At 38.5% G+C, this 19,017-nt stretch overlaps 1 protein-coding gene across 3 annotated transcripts in view; it reads right to left on the reverse strand.

Annotated features, from left to right (window-relative positions):
• The window catches only part of SCUBE2 (signal peptide, CUB domain and EGF like domain containing 2), a 55,741-nt gene that overhangs the window by 16,564 nt on the left and 20,160 nt on the right, over positions 1-19,017 (reverse strand). Inside the window, exons 6-15 of one of the 3 annotated variants that reach the window (XM_089523461.1) lie at positions 18,758-18,847; positions 17,088-17,204; positions 13,804-13,926; positions 12,680-12,796; positions 11,252-11,374; positions 9,940-10,050; positions 6,804-6,890; positions 5,662-5,766; positions 2,630-2,785; positions 2,079-2,282 (exon numbers count right to left, since the gene is read on the reverse strand). In XM_089523461.1, the coding sequence (XP_089379587.1) occupies positions 2,079-2,282; positions 2,630-2,785; positions 5,662-5,766; positions 6,804-6,890; positions 9,940-10,050; positions 11,252-11,374; positions 12,680-12,796; positions 13,804-13,926; positions 17,088-17,204; positions 18,758-18,847 (1,233 nt within the window). The remainder of the gene's footprint in view (positions 1-2,078; positions 2,283-2,629; positions 2,786-5,661; positions 5,767-6,803; positions 6,891-9,939; positions 10,051-11,251; positions 11,375-12,679; positions 12,797-13,803; positions 13,927-17,087; positions 17,205-18,757; positions 18,848-19,017) is intronic. The other 2 variants (XM_089523463.1, XM_089523462.1) reach the window with 2 other exon arrangements.

A 19,017-nucleotide genomic window follows, 5' to 3' on the forward strand; every position in this document is an offset into this window, starting at 1 on the left:
CAAGAACCAATTGCCTTCAACAGACTTCATTCCTATAAGTACCTTCATTGTCTGTCTTCAATGGCCATTAAAATCCTTCTCTTGACAACTGTTTGGGTCAAGGAGTGAAAGCTTTTCTGATGCAAAAGAAAGGTAGGGGGAGAGAGGCACCCACAGGGATCCAGGATTAAGAGTTATAAAGACATTTAAAGGCTCTTTCCTTCTATTCAACATGTTTAGCCTTTGGGTTTTTGATGCTATGGACAAATACTATAGTGTCTCAATGACTTAAAAAAGTGAACCCCATAAAAGAGGTCGTGATCCACAACTAACTATTCCCTTAAGAGCCATGCCCTGACTGCATCAGAAACAAGACACATGCAAACCCCAGAAAGAAACTTATTCCTAAGGAGCCCCTCTATATTGTTTTTTGGTTTTGTTTTTTACTGGTTCACAGGCTGCACTTATATGGGAAATTTATACACATTAGGACTTAGGACTTAAGTCTATTATCTTAGAAGCAACAGGTTGGCAGAACAGACAGTTATTTGTCTTTGGTTTGCAAAATTTATTTTCCTCCTGGCACCTCTTTCAAGATCTTTCCATTAGAAAGGAAAGAAAGCTGCAAGATGTTGGGAATCAGCTAGAAAAGAACTAGTACAAAAAACATTGAAGACAAAGAGCTCTCTTTGTTTACTTTTTTCTTTTGTCTTTTTTAAAAATGAGATCAGGCTCACAGAACAAGTTGTTATGTTTCTGCTTGTTGACAGCTCACTTCATACTCTCTATAATACAATTAAAGTGGAGGGAAAATGTATTTATTCAAAGCCACATTTGTAAACTATCATATACCTATATTTTTAAAAATCCATAAAACCTGTAGTTTACACAGATTAAAAGCAGCAAATGATATCAAAGTATCCTTACAATGTTCCAATTCCCCTCCCCCCAAGATAAAATCTAAAACTACAGCATCATATGTCTTATCAATTTAAAGTTTTGGAAAGTCTTAGCCTGAAATCTGTATGGCAGATAAGTTTTCCACAGTGAAGTCTACCAAGAAACATCCCTAACACAGTGCCTTCCCAGATGTTTCAGACTACAAGAACCATAATTGCACATCTTTAGCTATGGTGATGGAGGCTGATGGGATTTGTAGTCTAAAAACATCTGGAGGGCACCACCACTGGGCTAAGTGTGAAGGGCAAGTATGTCTATGAAGACAGAATGGGTAAGAACCAATACGTATTTATCACTGTGTTGTTATGGTCAATCATTGTGTGACCGTCCATAATCAAGTGTCAACCTTTGTCATTTTATGGAGTTTTGTCAAAAACACATTAATTGGATTGTTTCAAACAACCATAGTTAATATTAACCCTTGTTTGTAAGTTCAGATGACAAAACAAGATATATTAAGACCAAACTTTTACAGCCATACTGTGGCTCTAACTTGCCATGCTGGTCAATGGTTTAGCATGTAATGTGAGCTAAATCAGAATGTACAGATGCCAAATGCATTGGAGAGCATGAATCCAAACAGAAGAATCACAATTTATTTCCATAACTATTGGATTAATCTGGAGCAAAATGGAGACCTCTAAAAGAATGTATGAACATTGTTCAGTTACTGTAATCCTGCTAGTTTTCTTTACAGACCTTGATTCAAAGTGTGTGTTAAACATCACAATATTGTTCATTTCTCTTCTTTCTGGATGAAATTTCATCTGATTCTGAATAAGCACGCTTTACGTTTGCCCCTTTATCTAGAGATAAATGGGATAAAACACTTTGTACACTAAGTGCTATGAAACAAAGAGATGATGCTATAACTGAGGAACGTATGATTATGGATAAAGCACAAACCTCACAACTGAAACAAGGGAAGGGTTGATAATGACAACACAACATAAGCTCAAAAACAACAGTTTTGACATCAGTTTTGTAATCTTTGCCCACACAAATGGAGCAATTTGTTCTTCCTGAAATTAGCTGTTTTGTGTGAAATCTTAGTTATAACGCTATATAAGCACTATTGGTTTTCTGTATGCAGGTTACAAATGCATCACATCAATGAATCCTACAGCAATTGTACCTACCACATCTGTTATCTATGTGCCTTTGACCAAGGCCACAGGGCTCCTGTGTATCAAGTACCCTGGGAGATTTTCTGGCCACATCATGATCCACACCAGAAAGGCGAATATGGAATTGCTCTTTGTTGATTACCTTCCGCAAGGTTCTGATTGCTTTACGCAGCCTCTTCTCAGTCCTTTTACGTGCACAGCTCAAATTGCATGTGTCTAGAAAGGTATAGGTGGTGGTGATCAGGAGCAGAAAGCACTAATAAATAATAACATTGGGTCCAAAAGAGTAGTAAGTGCAGTAACTGAGAATGCATGCCACATTAACTATGACAGTAAATATTATTCTGAGTTACAGTAATTTTCAAGGACCCTGAAAAGATATTAAATATAGATAACATTTAGCCACATTTGGAGAAAGGGATGAAAGTTTCAAAACAGGAGATACTTTTGTTTGTTTTGCATGAAGATGTAAGTGAAAGATAGAGAAGTTAATGATCAAACTGCAATATACTCTCTCAGAAACAGAACTTTTCATTTGTATTGTGTGTTCTTTTCCAACCAACCTGTCACCTCCTTTTGGTTTGTTTCAAGCTCAAAGTCTGCAGATATAAACATTTCTCTAGCTGCCTTCAATCTGCCTTGATCGCCAAGAGTTTTCTTGCCAGAACTGCATGTCAGGTTTACATAGCAGAAGTTCTCTATTATTGAAATATGTTTCTCTGTGTGAACAAAATAAAAAGAAACAAGAACTTGGCCATCTATGTTGTTGGGCATTTGCTAAAGCTTGATAAATGTTTCTGAGAAAATGTTTTCAGGGCTGTATGATTAATTCCAGATGCTAACAAACTACAAGCAATTGCCCTGGCACAATCTGGTATGTGGGAATAGTTTCAATTATAGCTTCACAGAGGTTCCAAGGAAGGACCACTGCCAAGTGTGTACAAGACAAAATTTAGTGCTGGGTGGGGGCTTAGCGCTGCTAAAATTAGTTTATTTCAAATTAGTTCCATTTCTTTTTACTCATTTGAGCTTGCTATGACAAAGCAGGTCTTCCCCAGCTTGGTGCTCTCCACTTCTGTGTGATTACAATTCCTGTTATTCATTGCCAATTTGGCCATTGCATATACCAGATGGGGATTATAGGAACTGAAGACCAACATGTCTGGAGGATGCAAGGTCAGGTAGGGCTAGTCTAAATGCTCAACAGTTCAGTTCTCTATGGACTTCAGTCATTCTCTACATGGCTGCAAGTCTGAGAATTCATTCTCACATTTAGTTTGCACCAGGAATGTCCATATGAATGTATCCAGGTGGTTCTATTTATGTCCTACAAGGTTGTGCTGCGTGTGATTTTAGGAATGGGGGGGTTGTTCAGTATACATTCCGATACAAATTTGTCAAGTTCGCACTTATTGAATTAATATGTGAACTAGAACGGGATTGCTCTTTGTGATTCACAGTTCCCTGGATTCTGCAAAAATGTCCTTTACATTTTTTAAAAAATAGGTTAAAATATCTATATTGGGAGAAAGGCACACAAAAATCTTTATAACGGGAACATAAATATACAACCTTCCCAAAAATGTCTTGTAAAAAAAATGTGTGCATTAGGAAAAAAGTAAAAAAAAAAATGTTCTGTACATGTTAGGATAAAGGTGTATAAAAATCTTCATGAATTCTTAAATGGAGGGTTCTTTGTTTTATTTGCAAGGTAGAATGTGGGAGGAATTGCAAACTCATGCAGAAGCAAAATGGAATAAACTGAAGTCTGGAAAAATGAGAAACTCCACACCAAATTGCTTCCAAAATGAAATAACACGAAGTTAAACCACAATTAAAGCAGAGAAAACCGGCAGCTTTTTACTTTCGGGATGTTCCGAAAGTAAAAAGCTGCCGGTTTTCTCTTTTTTAACTGTGATTTAACTTCATGTTATTTCACATTACCTGCAACATCATATGATAAACTTTGGGCATTTCTGGGGGGTTTTCATGTTAAATCACGTTTAAATCCCGTTTGCCCATGGGATCTCACTAATGTGATAAACTCATAAGAGATATTCAACACATAGCCCAGAAATACTAAAGAGTCACAAGAGTCTAAAAAGTTATTCTAGTGGCCTACACAGTAATGCATAATGAATAATTAGAGGTCCTGTAACCATGATCTAAAAGTGCAAATGGCTTCTGGAAGAGCAGCAAACCACAATTCAAAAATTATGTTGACAAATTGGAGCATGTCCAGAGAAGAGCGACCAAAGTGGTGAAGGATCTGGAAAGCATGTCTTATGAAGAAAGACTTAGGGAGCTGGTTATGTTTACCCTGGAAAAGAGATAGTTAAGGGGTGATATGATAGCCCTGTTTAAGTATTTGAAGGGGTGTCGCATTGAGGATGGAGCAAGCTTGTTTTCTCCTGCTCCAGAGACTAGAACATGGAACAATGTATGCAAAGTACAGAAAAGAGATTCCATCTCAACATTAGGAGGAACTTCTTGACAGTAAGAGCTGTTCTACAGTGGGACACACTCCCTCGGAGTGTGTAGTCTCTTTCCTTGGAGGTCTTTAAACAGAGGCTGGATGGCCATCTGTCGGGGATGCTTTCGATTGTGATTTCCTGCATGGCAGGGGATTAGATTGGGTGGCCCTTGTGGTCTCTTCCAACTCTACCATATGACCTCTTTTGTTCCACTAGCTAGCTTCTCCTAGGGAACAACACCCATTTTTTCCTATCTGTTTCTTTAATACAACCAAACACCTAATTATGCTAGACAGTGCAGCCTTGACTCCTCTGTGTCATTCCTTAATGAAGACAACTTAGCTCTGATTCTGCTGGGGTAATGAAAACTTTTAGACTATTGAACTACAGAAATAATAACCTTACGTCTCTGGACACTTCCAAAAACATCACCACTACTCCATGGTACATCTTGACATGCAAACCATTTCATGCTATTCCAGGATGGACTTTGGCTCCTTGTCTCAGTGGCTTTCTCTCAGTCCCACCACCATCACAGGCTCACTTGGTGAGGCCACAAGACAAAGTCTTCTCAGTGGCTGCTCCCACCCTCAAGAATCCCCTTCCATGGGAGGTCAGCCTGGCCCCCTCCCTGTTTTCCTCTTGCCAGCAATCAAAGACATTTTGTTTAAGCATGTTTTTAATGATTATATAGGGAAGGGTTTTTTTTAATCTGGATTTGTGTTTTAACTTTTGTATGGCTTTTAAATTATTTTACAGTCTTTGATGTGTGTTTTAAATTTTTTGTGAGCATTATTCTGGAAGCCACCATAGGTCCCACTCTGGGAGAAAGGTGACATATAAATGAAGTAAGTAAATAAATAAATAAATAAAAATAGATTATGGTGGGTGTGACTCTGAAAATAGAAGAAAAAGACATAGAACTCGCCCGTGACTCTGCAGGCAGAGAGAAGAATGGTAAGGGAGCAGAATAATTTTGTTTGGACCAGTCATGTGTCTGTTGTATATGATCAAGATTGAACAGTAGCAAAGTCACCAATTTAAAAGCTGTAGATCATACCATTGACGGACTTTGTTATCTAGAGCATTAACCTGTTTTGATTACATATATGTATTCATACCTGGTATTATGTGTTGAACAGCATCTTGAAACATCATATTCTTTTTTAAGTTACATTTGCCTTCATTAAATTTAAAAGTTACACTTGTCCTGATGGTAGAGAGATCTTCAGAAAGAAACAGTAAAATAGTTACTTCCAAATGCGAAAAGCATTTTTTACTAAAAAGCAAGCAGGTAACTTAGATGAGTTTCAAACAAGGGGTCATCAACACTTAAATGAATTAGTAATTTTTTTTGTTCAGACACTGACCCTAAGATGTAGGGAGTGAAAGCAAAGGTAGAGAGCAAGACAAAATCAAAAATCAATTCACATTGTGAAGTCAAAGGCTTTCATGGCCGGCATCCATAGTTTTTGTGGGTTTTTCAGACTATGTGACCATGCTCTAGAAGAGTTTCCTCATGACATTTCGCCAGCATCTGTGGCTAGCATTTTCTTTTTCTGAAGATGCCAGCCACAGATGCTTGCGAAACATCAGAAAGAAACTCTTCTAGAACATGGCCATATAGCCCGAAAAACCCACAAAAAATATCAATTCACATTCTTCATTGATGTCATATGAAGTATATCTGGAACAGGTGTGTAACTGGTAAACTGTACAGTGGGTCTTTGGTATCCGCTGGGGTTTGGTTCCAGGATTCCCTACCAAAATGTGTGGATGATGTATACAATGGCACAGTAAAATGGTGTTACTTATATAAAATGGCAAAATCAAAGTTTGCTTTTGGAATTCCTTTTTTTAAAAAAAAAATATTTTCAAGCCATGGATGGTTGAATCCATGGGTAAAAAAAATAATAGATATGGAGGGCCAACTGTATAATAATGCCTCTCACATACTTAAACTGCTGAATGTGTAATGTATGCCATAATTCATTCTGTTCTAGAAGCAGCTGCTTCACATAGAGACTAGAACAGTGGAGTAAACCTAAACAGCACCTCACTATAAGAGATCTCCCTCAACTCTGCTGTCCTGAGAACATTTAACAGGGACTACCAGCCCAAAGACAGATATTTTGTCCAGAACTATAACTTTTGACAAACAATATATTTCAATGAACAAGATTTCTTTAACATTCTGATAGCCAGCCAACACACATCCCCCAGCTTTTAAACCAACAAGGAAACATATTCATCAGATAATTACCTAAAATAGCAGACTCATTTGAATTTTGTTTTTTCTTCTTAGGTGGAGAAGGGCTGCCACATTTTAAAGTGTAGGAACCTTCCAGGCCTAAGAGACAGATGATAAAGCTATACAATAAAACAGAAACACACGCTAAAGCCCTGGTGAAATATACTCTTGGAAACACTTTAATGTCTGAAGTATTTAGTGCCTCAAGGCTACAAACATTGTAACTTTGGTTGCCTACACTAGTTGACTGGCAGTTGTTGGCTTCACTAGCAATTTGGATATTGTTAACTCTGGAACCCCTTTTTTAAAAACAGTTACAGTCTTTCATTAGATGGTGGCAATAAAAGACTATTCTGGTATTGCATATGATCCAAAGTAACTATAAAGCTCTTAATATATGTGGCTATTAAGAAGGAAGTAATAATCATATTTATTCTTCCCAAAAGAATATGTACTCATAATCATTATCTCAGTTATGTCTAGAGCTCATCTCATTTTGCTACTTACCCTTACCCCACTGCCATGCACTTCTGTTGGGTTTTTTGGGGGGAAGGGGGTTCCTGCTGACATTGGTGACAGGTTTTTTTTCAAAGCCTTGGTCAATAGATAGAACAGAGAGATGGCAGTGGCTTTTGTGACTCAATTCCAAGTGTCCTCTCCCATCAAAGTACAGCTTCTACAGCTGAATAGTTACCCATGGACACAGATGTGATGAATGTAAGAGGATGACTGGATTGACAATGGAAGAAAATTCATGACAAGTGTGACAACTCACAGACCAGACTGTTGTCACTGTGTGCCTTCATGTCATTTTCGATTTATGACAACCCTAAGGCTGTGACAACTCTAAGGCAAGCCTATCACAGGCTTTTCTTGGCAAGATTAGGTTCAGAGGGGGTTTTCCCTTACCTTGCCAGTGGGTTTCCATGTCCAAGCAGGGATTCAAACCCTGTTTTCTAGAGTCACAGTCCAACACTCAAACCATTACACCACGTTGGGTCTCCAGATAGGTTTTATTATGTGCAACAGCATCCCTGCACCTGGTGTCACCTGAAGTGGGGCTTCCAGAAGTGAGGCTTCCAGGAGCTTCATACGCTTCCTCCACCCATGCTTTCCCATCCTTTTCCTGATGAGGAAAAGGACAGGAAGGTGGGGGGAGTGCATGGGGGGAAGGCCCAAGCAGCTATCATCCTTCTTCTGAGGTGTCACCTGGTGCAGGTAGCACCACTGCACAGACACAACAGTGATGCAACTCATTATATGGTGGTGAATTCTGATTTTTCTATATCCACTGTGTGTATCCACTGTATGTATCCACTTCTAAATGTCACCAAACAAAAGATGCTTCCACAAGCAACAGCCATTACTTCACAGCTACAGATGTAAATTTTCTAGAAATTTTGAGTTGTTGGAGATGTTTTTGTGGGGAAATGGAAATTTTGGAAAATATTTAAATATGTGTAATATTTACTCGCATAATTGACATTCCTGGTTTAATAAGAATGGTAATTCAAAATTATCTAGTTGGATGGCCAAGATTATTCCATGCCAAGTTGCTTGAGTGTGCTGTGATGACCCAACTCCAGGTTTTCCTGGATGAAACTAATTATCCGGGCCCCTTTCATGTTGGTTTTCAACCTAGTTTGTGGACAGAAATTGCCTCAGTAACTTGATATATAATGTAAGGAGAGAATGTAAGCTCACTGAGTTCCCAAACTCTCTTAGCACTGTTGAGTACCATCAGTCACAGTATTCTTCTGACACCTACCCAGCATACTTTTCATAAGATCCCATGGAAGCTATGGAAACTCTAGATCAGCATCTGATGACAATAACGGACAAGATATGGAAGAACTAAAACCTTATTCATCAAGTAGTACTCTTTTGTAAAGACCTAGCTCAACTCAATGAAAGTATATAACTGGCACTGGGGCTGAATTTCCCTTGAGGGAAATGTGAAGGTACTCTTATCTAGTTCTGCTTTTGAGTGTCCAAACAGAGCAGTAGCTACGAATGCTCTCTATCAGTTACTTACTGGCATATCCCTTTCTGGAGAAGAAAGATTGGACAAAGGTTATTCATATTTGCCTAACCTCTAGAGTGGACTAGAAAATGCCTGCTATGTGCCATCAAGCCCCAAGCTCAGAAAGTAATTTTAGGTGTCTTCAATATTCCTCAACTGGGAGGTGAGCTTTAAAAGCCATGTAATCTTTTTCTACCTCCAATTAAAGTCCCAACCAGAGACGAATTACCAGTCCCCTCCATCTCTACCATCCTCCGGCCATCAAAAGTCCTCTCAACTAGTCTCTCCACTGCTGCCCCGCATTTCAACCACACAGTCTTCCTGTCCCTTTTTTTCTCTTTAATTAGTGGCTGCAAGGATAGATAACAGGCAGGAGAAATTGGAGGATACTTTCTTTCTCTTTGTTACCCTAATACATGGGAGAACGGCATGGCAGAGCATAGGAAACTGAAGGAGATGAAGTGCTCCAAAGGGTTTCTGAACTGATCGGATATTATACCAGTTGACCTACAGTGTTCAGGATAGATAGCAATGTGGGAGGCATACTGGAAGTGCAAAGCAGACACTCCAAACTGACTATTTCAGCTAGTATTTCACTCAAATTCCAAGTGAAGCTAAAAACCAATAATTTTCTGTTAAACAGTTGGCAGAGGAGGCTATTGCTCAATTACCAGACAATTCATAATCCCTAATAACTGTGTTGACTGGCAATTGGCTCATGTAAGAGCAACAGATTTCTATTATCACCATTGCCATCTCAATTTTTTTTTTAAAAAATCTATAAAGTGCAACCATAGTTGACTTCAATACCAGCTAAGCATCTATATTCTAGTCAGTTATCCTCCCACTTCACCATATAAACAGTTTATGAACATATTATACTTTCTATATTTCATAAATCAGGTTATATATAGGAGCGCTGTGCTGCATGCCAAAGAATGCTTACAAGGAAATCCAGGCACAAATTTGTGAAAGATATAAATACTACTGCATGTGTATATATACACATTTGAATTTAATTTAATGCCTGTTATTTCTAAGACTTTCCAAGAGTTGCAGTTTTTGTATCCTGCAGCTCATGTTCTTTATAACTTACCAGAGTTCTATAAGTTCTGTATAACTTACCAGAGAGTAAATGGGCCTTGGAGGAGCAGATTAAAAAGCACCTATCACTTCCACTGGTCTTAATGCAGTGTAGAGATACTTTGGGTAAAATGACATCAGGCAAAGATCTTTCTATTGGGCAAAACACAGAGACTCACAGGACAAGAACACTAATTGCTTTCATGGTTCCACAATACAAACATGAAGCCACACACTGTTACAGTCTGTGTTCAGGTTATTAACATGGAGAAGAAAGGCATAAATAACACATTTTATTTCTCTTTTCTGTAAACCATGAAATATATATTTTCATAGAGACAACCACAATAGGAAAAGCAGCCCAGATTAAAAGCACAAGAAAGAAAGCATCAAAGATTAGAAAGTATCTCCTGTTTTTGTTTTTGTATTAATCAGCTTGAACATTAACCATATTGGCCAATTAGAAGCAACAAAGTACTGCAGGCTGGAGACACAGAATAGCTTTTTTGGAGAACTGAATACAGGTAAAAGATGGATTACTGTAGTTCATGCTAGATTTACTTTTTTCACTTGGGCTGCATCTACATTACAGAATTCATACAGTTTGATACTGCTCAAAGCTATAGAATTCTAGGATCTGTAGCAGTGTGAGATATTTAGCTTTTTCTGTCAGAAAGCTCTGGTGCATCAAGAAACTACCAATCATAGGACTCCATAGGATGGAGACATGACAGCTAAAGATATGTCAAACCGCACTAATTTTGCAATGTGGCAGCAGCTCTTGCTCTGATAAACAGGTACTAAAGATATTATAGTAAGAATCAGTGCCTTTAAGAAGATGTACCCCCTTTGACCTTTCCACATTTTTGTGTTATAACCTGGAATTTAATTGGCATTGTTACTACTTGATGTACACAAAATACTCAACACTGTAAAGGTGCAAAATATTTTGTCTGTGGCACAAAAGTGAAGTAAACAAAAACAAACTCACACTTTTATTGTGTCATCTCCACAGTGCTGAATATCATGTGTATACCAAGTGCTAACATTGTCTATTAAAGCCATTTCAATTACCAGTTGTTATCATAACAAAATATGGAAAAGTCAAAGGAGGTATTTGTATGGTTTTGCGAAGCATTTTGAAATAAAAATTGATGCACACAATGGGAAGTGCACCTTCTGTCAAATTGTTTTCAGTTCTCTCTAAAAATATTGTCTGTCTTCAGTCATAGTGAGAGGGAATGCTAATGCGTGCTAATCTGTTCAATGGATTGATGCTGTCAGAATTCCCACAAACGAATAGCCCTTAAGCAAACCAAAGTCTCCAAAAAATTAATGGAACTCTGAATCTTACCAACACAGTCCTTTTTGTTCCAGTGTAATTTGTGGCCAGAATTACAATGGCACTGATAATTCCCTAGTGTGTTTATGCATGTATGCTGGCACCCTCCATTGTTGATACTACACTCATTGATATCTAAAGAAAAAAAAATAGATAAGAAAACATTTTTAGAACAAAATTGGCATCCTTGTACTCTGTCCAGCATAAAACTTTACAACAATAACTACTGCTGAATACGTAATATACATAGAGCTACACAAGCTGGGGTCTAAATACCCTAAAGACACCAGATCCTGTCTCATCTTGGAAGCTAAACAGTATCAGCCCTGGTTAGTACTTGAATGGGAGACTGCCAATTACCAGGTGCTGTAGGCTATACTTCAGAGGAAGTAACTAGCAAACCACTTCTCAGGACACCTTGCCCAAGAAAACTATATGGTTCACTGGATCACCGTAAGTCAACAGACAACTTAAAGGTACATATAAACACACACATATGCTGATTATATTAAGTAGGAATGCTTTTGGAAGTTTGATAACAGTTGCTACAAGCTTTATAAAAAAAACTTTCTTAAAAGACTCACAGGGTCAAAAGAGGTCTGAGCAAAATAAGGGAGCTTTAGCTATAGAGCCTGGGCACACTAAACCTATATGCTAAGATCTAACCCAACATTACCCAAAAGAACTGTCACTGATTTCAAGCCAAGAACATAAGATGCTGCATGCAAATGTTCACCCTGAAGATTTGGGTTTCTTGTCCCTTTCCCCCATTCCAAGTGAACACACACTGTTATTAGATCCTTATCTTGAAATCCATATAATATTTTGTTTGCATTTAGACAATATATGCATAACCACCACTCTCTTTTTCATACCATTCTTGGCTGCCTGTTCCATGTTCCATTTACTAGTATATTGAAGCCCTCAGAACAGCAAATACAGATCAGAGGCTGTATCTTTTTGAATGACAACAGGCAGACTTACAATTACAACATATGGGGTAGACCAGTGTTTTTGTTTTGTTTTTTACAATTACAAGAGATAAATCTACTAAATAGCAAACTTAGTTTATGGGGAAAAAACTTCTGAACTAGGATCTGGCTTTGAAGGTAAGTACTATGTACCGTATCAAGTACAAGAAGTAAGCATTTTGGAGGCAGCCATTCTGCAAAATCCAGTTGTTAGTACCTAAGTGTGGAATGCAATGGTTTGTTTTAACAGTCACAGCTCCTTTCCAATAAGAATCAGAAAGGAAAATTGCTTAAGCAGAAATTTAGCATGTACAGAGTCAAATTCCACTTGAAGCTGACCGAAAAGGAGAAAGACCAACATCTGGAATAACTGCAGCACTGGGTTTAATACCAAGATTTCCTCCCAATGTCAATATCAAGGAAGTAACACTCCAACAAGCACACTAGTAATAACTTTATATATACTGACCTCCACAATGTGTGAAGCCAAAGAGCGTGTATCCTTTCTTGCAAGTACACTCAAAAGTGCCTGGATGATTGATGCACATATGGTCACATGTCCTTTCGAAGGCACATTCATCAATGTCTGTAGTATGAAAGGAATATTTTATTATTTCACTTCATGCAAAGAAGACATTTATGATCTAGGAAAACTGGATAAAAAGAAAAGCTAAACTAGCCTTTTAAAAAAGATACTGGATTTGTTAAACAAAGCAGTGGTTAGCATGGCAAAGACTGCAAGCCAAAGGACTGGCCTGCTCTTCTCCCAATGAATTATTATGCTTTCTTTAATCCACTGAGAACAAATAATTTATTTAGAGTAAGCAAAGTCCACTCAATATGAATAGCAATAATGCTAAATTATTTTTATTTAGTATTTGTTATTGACCAAACATTTAGCTCACATTTTTATTTCAATGGTATATACTCAGTCCTATCCCAAGGCTACTTACTATGCTAAATGCCATTTACTGGTTAGAAATCGAGAGTTCTTTGCCTCTTTGGCAGAAGAAGGATAATCGGCTGGTGATCAGTTTTAATTTCTGAACATCTCAGTTCATGGCATGCTCCTTCATAGCAGTCCAGCAAATGGACTGAGGCACTTGCGACACACACTAACAAACATGACTTTTGATTATTATCACCCTGCCAGATAGCATCATTACCTTGCAAATTCTTTTTAATCTATTGAGGTCATTTTGCTAATTAAAATACAATCCAAAAATAGTTACATTTTCTTACTGAAATAAAAATGAATTAAGAAACTTTGTAACAAGATCCTAAACCTATTACATGAAACATTTCCCACAGAAATCCCAGAATCTTTTTTGAATTACATAAAGATCTCAGTTACTAGGTGTACACAAAAAAGAAAAGAAAAATGCTTCCAATTACTTCAAATGACTTTAAAAAATAATGTCGTAGACTGGTAGAGTCTACAGATGAATACTTACTAGTAATAAAGAACTTTACAAAAGAAAATAAGTTCAACGCAAGAACATTATTTCTGGAATACATTAGCAACTCAATATTGTCCACATTTCCAAACCATTCAAAACTTATTTAATTTTTATTGCTTCCCAGTGCACCTACCTTGACATAATTTTTCATCAGTTAATAATTTAAAGCCCTTTCTGCAACTGCAATCAAAACTACCAATTGTGTTTCTACAAAAGTGATCACATCCACCATTATTGGCCTGGCATTCATCAATATCTGTAACAAAAAAGGTGGGGGAGCAAGTAAAGAAAGAGTTTGATTTTCTTTTCTTGTCAGATCCCAAACATGTGGCTTAAACTCCTAGGCTACCACCAATATTCGTGTACTGTGCATTAAACGTTAAAAAAAAAAATTGGAACCACCAATCAAATAACATTTCTCTATGTCTCGGACTGAAGCAGTGACTAAGGATGGCATCTCTCCTCTGAATGCCTGTCTTGGGGCAGTAATGGACTGGATGAGGGAAAACTGACTCAAGCTGAATCCAGGTAAGACGGAGGTACTCGCTATAGGAACCCCAAATCCAGGAATGGAGTTGTGTCAGCCAGTTCTGGATGGGGTCACACTTCCCCAGAAGGATTCTGTTCGCAGCTTGGGGGTGCTCCTTGACTCGTCGCTCCAACTGACAACTCAGGTGGATGCGACAGTCAAGAGCGCCTACTATCAGCTCTGTCTGATACACCAACTGAGCCCCTTCCTGGAGCCGAGGGACCTGGAAACAGTAGTACATGCACTGGTAACCTCTCGATTGGACTTCTGTAATGCGCTCTACTTGGAGCTACCCTTGTGCCAAGTTTGGAAACTTCAGTTGGTTCAAAATATGGCAGCCAGATTGATCACAGGAGCTTCTAGGAATGACCATATAACACCGGTCTTGAAGTCCCTGCACTGGCTGCCTATTAGTTTCTGGGCAAAGTACAAGGTGTTGGTGATCACCTTTAAAGCCCTACGTGGCTTGGGCCCAGAGTACTTGAGGAAATGCTTTCTTCCCTATTGTCCGTCCCGCACACTAAGGTCCTCTGGAAGAAATCTACTACAGCCAAAAAAATCTAGATTAACATCAGTTTCCCAGAGGGCCTTCTCTACTACTGCTCCTAAACTATGGAAGGACCTGCCGGAGGAGATCCGTCACATTTCCACTCTGACAGCTTTTAAGAAAGCATTCAAGATGGATCTCTTCCGGCAGGCCTTTCCAACTTAGTTACCCTCCCCAGATATAGAGATATTGTCCCCTCATTTGTCTATTCTTCCCCGCCTATGTTTCTGCCTTTTTAAATGCTTTTAATGTTTTTAATGTTTTTTATACTATTATTGTTTAATTCTGTTTTAGTACTGGGTATGGGGGGCAGTAGGTTTATGGTTTGATTTTTAACTTCATTGTAATTGATGTATTTTATTGTTGTAACCTGCCCAGATTCTTTGTGATTGGGCGGGCTATAAATAAATCATCATCATTATTATTATTATTATTATTATTATTATTATTATTATAACTAAATATTCTAGCAAAAACTAATTTTAAAAGTATGCAGTGCAGGGCTGAAATCAGTTCTCCACTGATTAAAACAGTAATTCCTAACAGAGTGTTTGGGCACATCATAACACTAGGGCCATGTCTGCACAAGCCAAATAAACTGTCCTCCCCACCATCCTCTTGGTAGGTACTCTGCACCATGGCCCAAAGTCTGGTTCTGGCATGTACAGTCTGGACAATGTCCTATCAGTTCAGCACCAAAGCCAGGATATACCCCCCACATAATGGATTTAAAAATACACCCTTTGCCCTGGATCTTCCTAAATCTATTACATGGAAGATCTGGACTCTTGTGTTCCAGTGATGTCCCACTGTGCTGCCCAGTGCTGCTGCCACTGACAAAAGTGGCTCACTCTGAGGTCAGAACAAGGTGCCCAGCCATACGATTGAAGCTGGACCCTTCATTGTCACCTTAAAAGCGAGTGACTCTCACCAGCACCAGATTGCACAGTAGGAAACACACACAAACAGCTGCCTAGCATTGGAATGGAGGGCCCCAGGTGATGGGAGGAGATTGGGGCAGGCCCAGGGCTGCTCCCAGAGTATTCTAGTCGGTGCATACACCAAGGCAAATAAGTTTCTTTTTTTAAAAAAACTTCTACAGGGGCACTCTCATAGCCCATCTGATCATACTGCTGAAGAAACCATCCAGTGTCCTCATGTAATTGAAAGGTGGGAGATTTCTTAAACTACACACAACTGGAGCAAATTGTTTTATACTATATGTACCATTGGCATAATATTTAAATATTATTTTGCTACCATATATACTCAACTATAAGTCGACCTCATGTATAGGTTGAGGGCAAGTTTTGGGGCCAAAATTATGGATTTTGACATGACCTGTGGATAGGTCGAGTGTAAAACTTGGAGGCTCCTTCAGTGTGTATATGCAAGCGGCAAGAGGGAACCAGCAATCAATATGAAGCTTCATTGTTTCAGCCTTCACTTCCAAGATAACTAAGGGTGTGGGCAGGAGAGGGATGATTAAACAAACAGCAATCAATCAATCACCAAGGACTCTATCTGCTTGGCTCAGGACAGAAAGAAACTGCATGGAGAAATCTGAAAGAGCTGCTATCACATTACCATACTGACCTGTAAATAAATTGACCTAGGATTTGAGGGTCGATTTTTGGGCATAAATTTTTAGACTTATAGAGGAGTATATACAGTAATTAAGTTGCCATTTGTGTGCTCTATGGCTTTCAAAACAAACATTGCAACATGGAATAAAAAAGCATGCAGAAAAATGAAAATGGGAGTTGGCTGATCTAAAATTCTGAGGCATGTTTACTATGTGTTTTAGACCTGTTTAGCTCCCTGAATGATCAAGTGGACCCTCATTTTTCTTGCTGTATGTAAAGTGCTCCTTTCAATAGCCCTGGACTGAAAGATGGTATTTGCACAGACTGACAAAACTGTATAAGCCGTTTCATGTGAACTGAGAGACTCCTCGCAGCACAATACCATCTGCAAGTTAACAAGAGAGTGAATGCAAAAAGCAAACCTGAGTTTAGGTACTCATTCTAAACCGTCTGAAATTAGAGACCATTAGAATGGCCACTGATGAATCTCATAGTTGAGTTTTGGTGAATCTGAGCTGAGCTTTCCATTTCAGATTTTCTTTTCTCCGTGTCTTATAACAGTGATGTGAAATTATAGCCCTACACATACTGTTGGCCTGTACAGACTGCTCGAATCCCAGAAGCATAGCTAATGGTGAGGAATTATGTAGCTTGCAACCAAAAAAATCCTTGCTTTTTCTTTGTCTTTGTTTTTTCAAGGTGCTTTTAGGAATCACTTGCAGATATTACTGAATGCATAATAATCGATACTCTACCTTTGCATGTCTTCCCATCAAACTGAAGTGTAAATCCAACAGGGCAGCTGCAGTGAACACCTGTTGAAGTGTCTTTACAAGTGCGATCACAGCCACCATTATTGACTGCACACGTTTCTGAAAAAAGGAAGTAGCATTTAGCATTTGGAAAAGAAAAAAAACTAAAAGAGAATTTTACACTATTTGGGGTATTTGTTCTTACCCAAACGAATTACTTCCATTCCAAAGTCAGTTTTAATTTAAATGACATCTTTGTTACCATGAAGACAGCTTCAAAGGTTTCTTTTCAGCGGAATATGTGACAACCATGTAGTATGGGCAAATCACTACCACCACCAATTGTCTGTATCCTATTAACTCATAAGAAAACTAGGATTTGCATTAGGGGGAATACAGTGAATGGTTACAATAATGCAAAAGAATCACATTATTGCCATTAAGCCAAATAATTTTTAGCATATTGAAGACCGAGCACTCTTTAATTAGAAAAAGATTTTTGAAAGTCTTTGAATCAAAAGGCAGACCCCTGTTTGTATCACAGAACAGCTGTGGTATGCTTTAAATTACTGTACATCCGCAGCAAGTAGCTTCTAGATCTTACATCCCTGTCCTGGCACTCCCTCAACCCACACTCCACACCCTATTTGTTACAGCTGCCACTGCTGAAAAATAAATAGTTTTCCCCCTTTAAAACAATGGGCACATTCTGTGTGCTATATTTACAAGAAAAATATACTTTAAGAGGCTCCCAGAAAAATGATTCCACTTGTAAAATGGTGTGTGGGAAGCATGAACCTTGTTTTGAAGGAAAATCACAATTTTGCTGCTGCTTCTGAAGTAGAAAATTCAAGAGCAGAGTTGCCAATGGAGACCACAGAAACAGCTTTATGATTCATGTGGCTCACAGGCTACAAATTACCAATCTCTACAGTAAAAGTACATCAATTTCAAGCTTCTTCACAGAATGGCAACTGTGCCTACTGTATGTTACTTGCTTTTCCCCCCTCTAAGGACCTGTCTGCACAGGGTTTTGTACCATGCAAACAGGTGGAGGAAGATGGAAAACCAACAGTTCAGTTGAAAATCTTTAAAGAGAATGTCTATTAGTACCAAGGGGTGAGTGACCTAAATCGCATGATTAGTTCGAATGAGAGAGAGAGAGAGAGGAGAGTTTGCATGTAAGAAATCCCTATCTATCTCAAGAGCGAGAAAGAGAATGCTAAAATTTTCCGACAGCATTTGGATGCCTCCGTAACATATAACAAAAGGAGAGAGTATGACACATGGTTCCCACAGGTGCCATTCAAGGGACTACTATTCGGTGTAGCCAAAAACATTTATGTAAAAATTTAAGTGGGAGGATGTTTACAGTAGCTGAAAGTAATAATGGGCAGTATCTAGTAATGGGCTTCCTAGAGTAAAACAATTGAATTCAGCAGAAATTGGAAAGGGCAGCCCATTCCCCACTTCAGCCCCTTCAAAAACTCTCCAGAGCCAGTCTTTGAGTGTACAAAGAGTAGTAGGAGGAAAGGAAGGAGGACTCATCATGCTAGCATTTGGATTAGGTCATGTAAGTGGCAACATTTACATTGGCAAGTGGTAGATGGTAGTTCACACAGCAAAGTCAGAAATGGCATCATCATCAGTAATAAGAACTGAACACTTTTTACCCATGAGCAGTCGCCGCTTCACCCTCTTATCTACATCAGCTCCTGCAGTGGCATTGTTTTCAGAGATATCAGTTGTAACTTCATCTCTTTCTTTAAAATTGAAAAGAAAAAGAAACATGAGAAACGAACCCACATGCAGTGCAAATACTCTTCTAGGCAACTGTATTATGGTATCAGAGAGAAAAACTGTCCATCAACTCACACAACTGATTGGCACCTCTGGCCTAAATCAAATTGCTAGCTCCAACTAGATCAGATTT

This window comes from Sceloporus occidentalis, unplaced genomic scaffold (genome assembly GCF_023333645.1).
Source record: "Sceloporus occidentalis isolate IW3139 unplaced genomic scaffold, rSceOcc1.0.p SCAF_4, whole genome shotgun sequence".
Taxonomy (NCBI): Eukaryota; Metazoa; Chordata; class Lepidosauria; order Squamata; family Phrynosomatidae; genus Sceloporus; species Sceloporus occidentalis.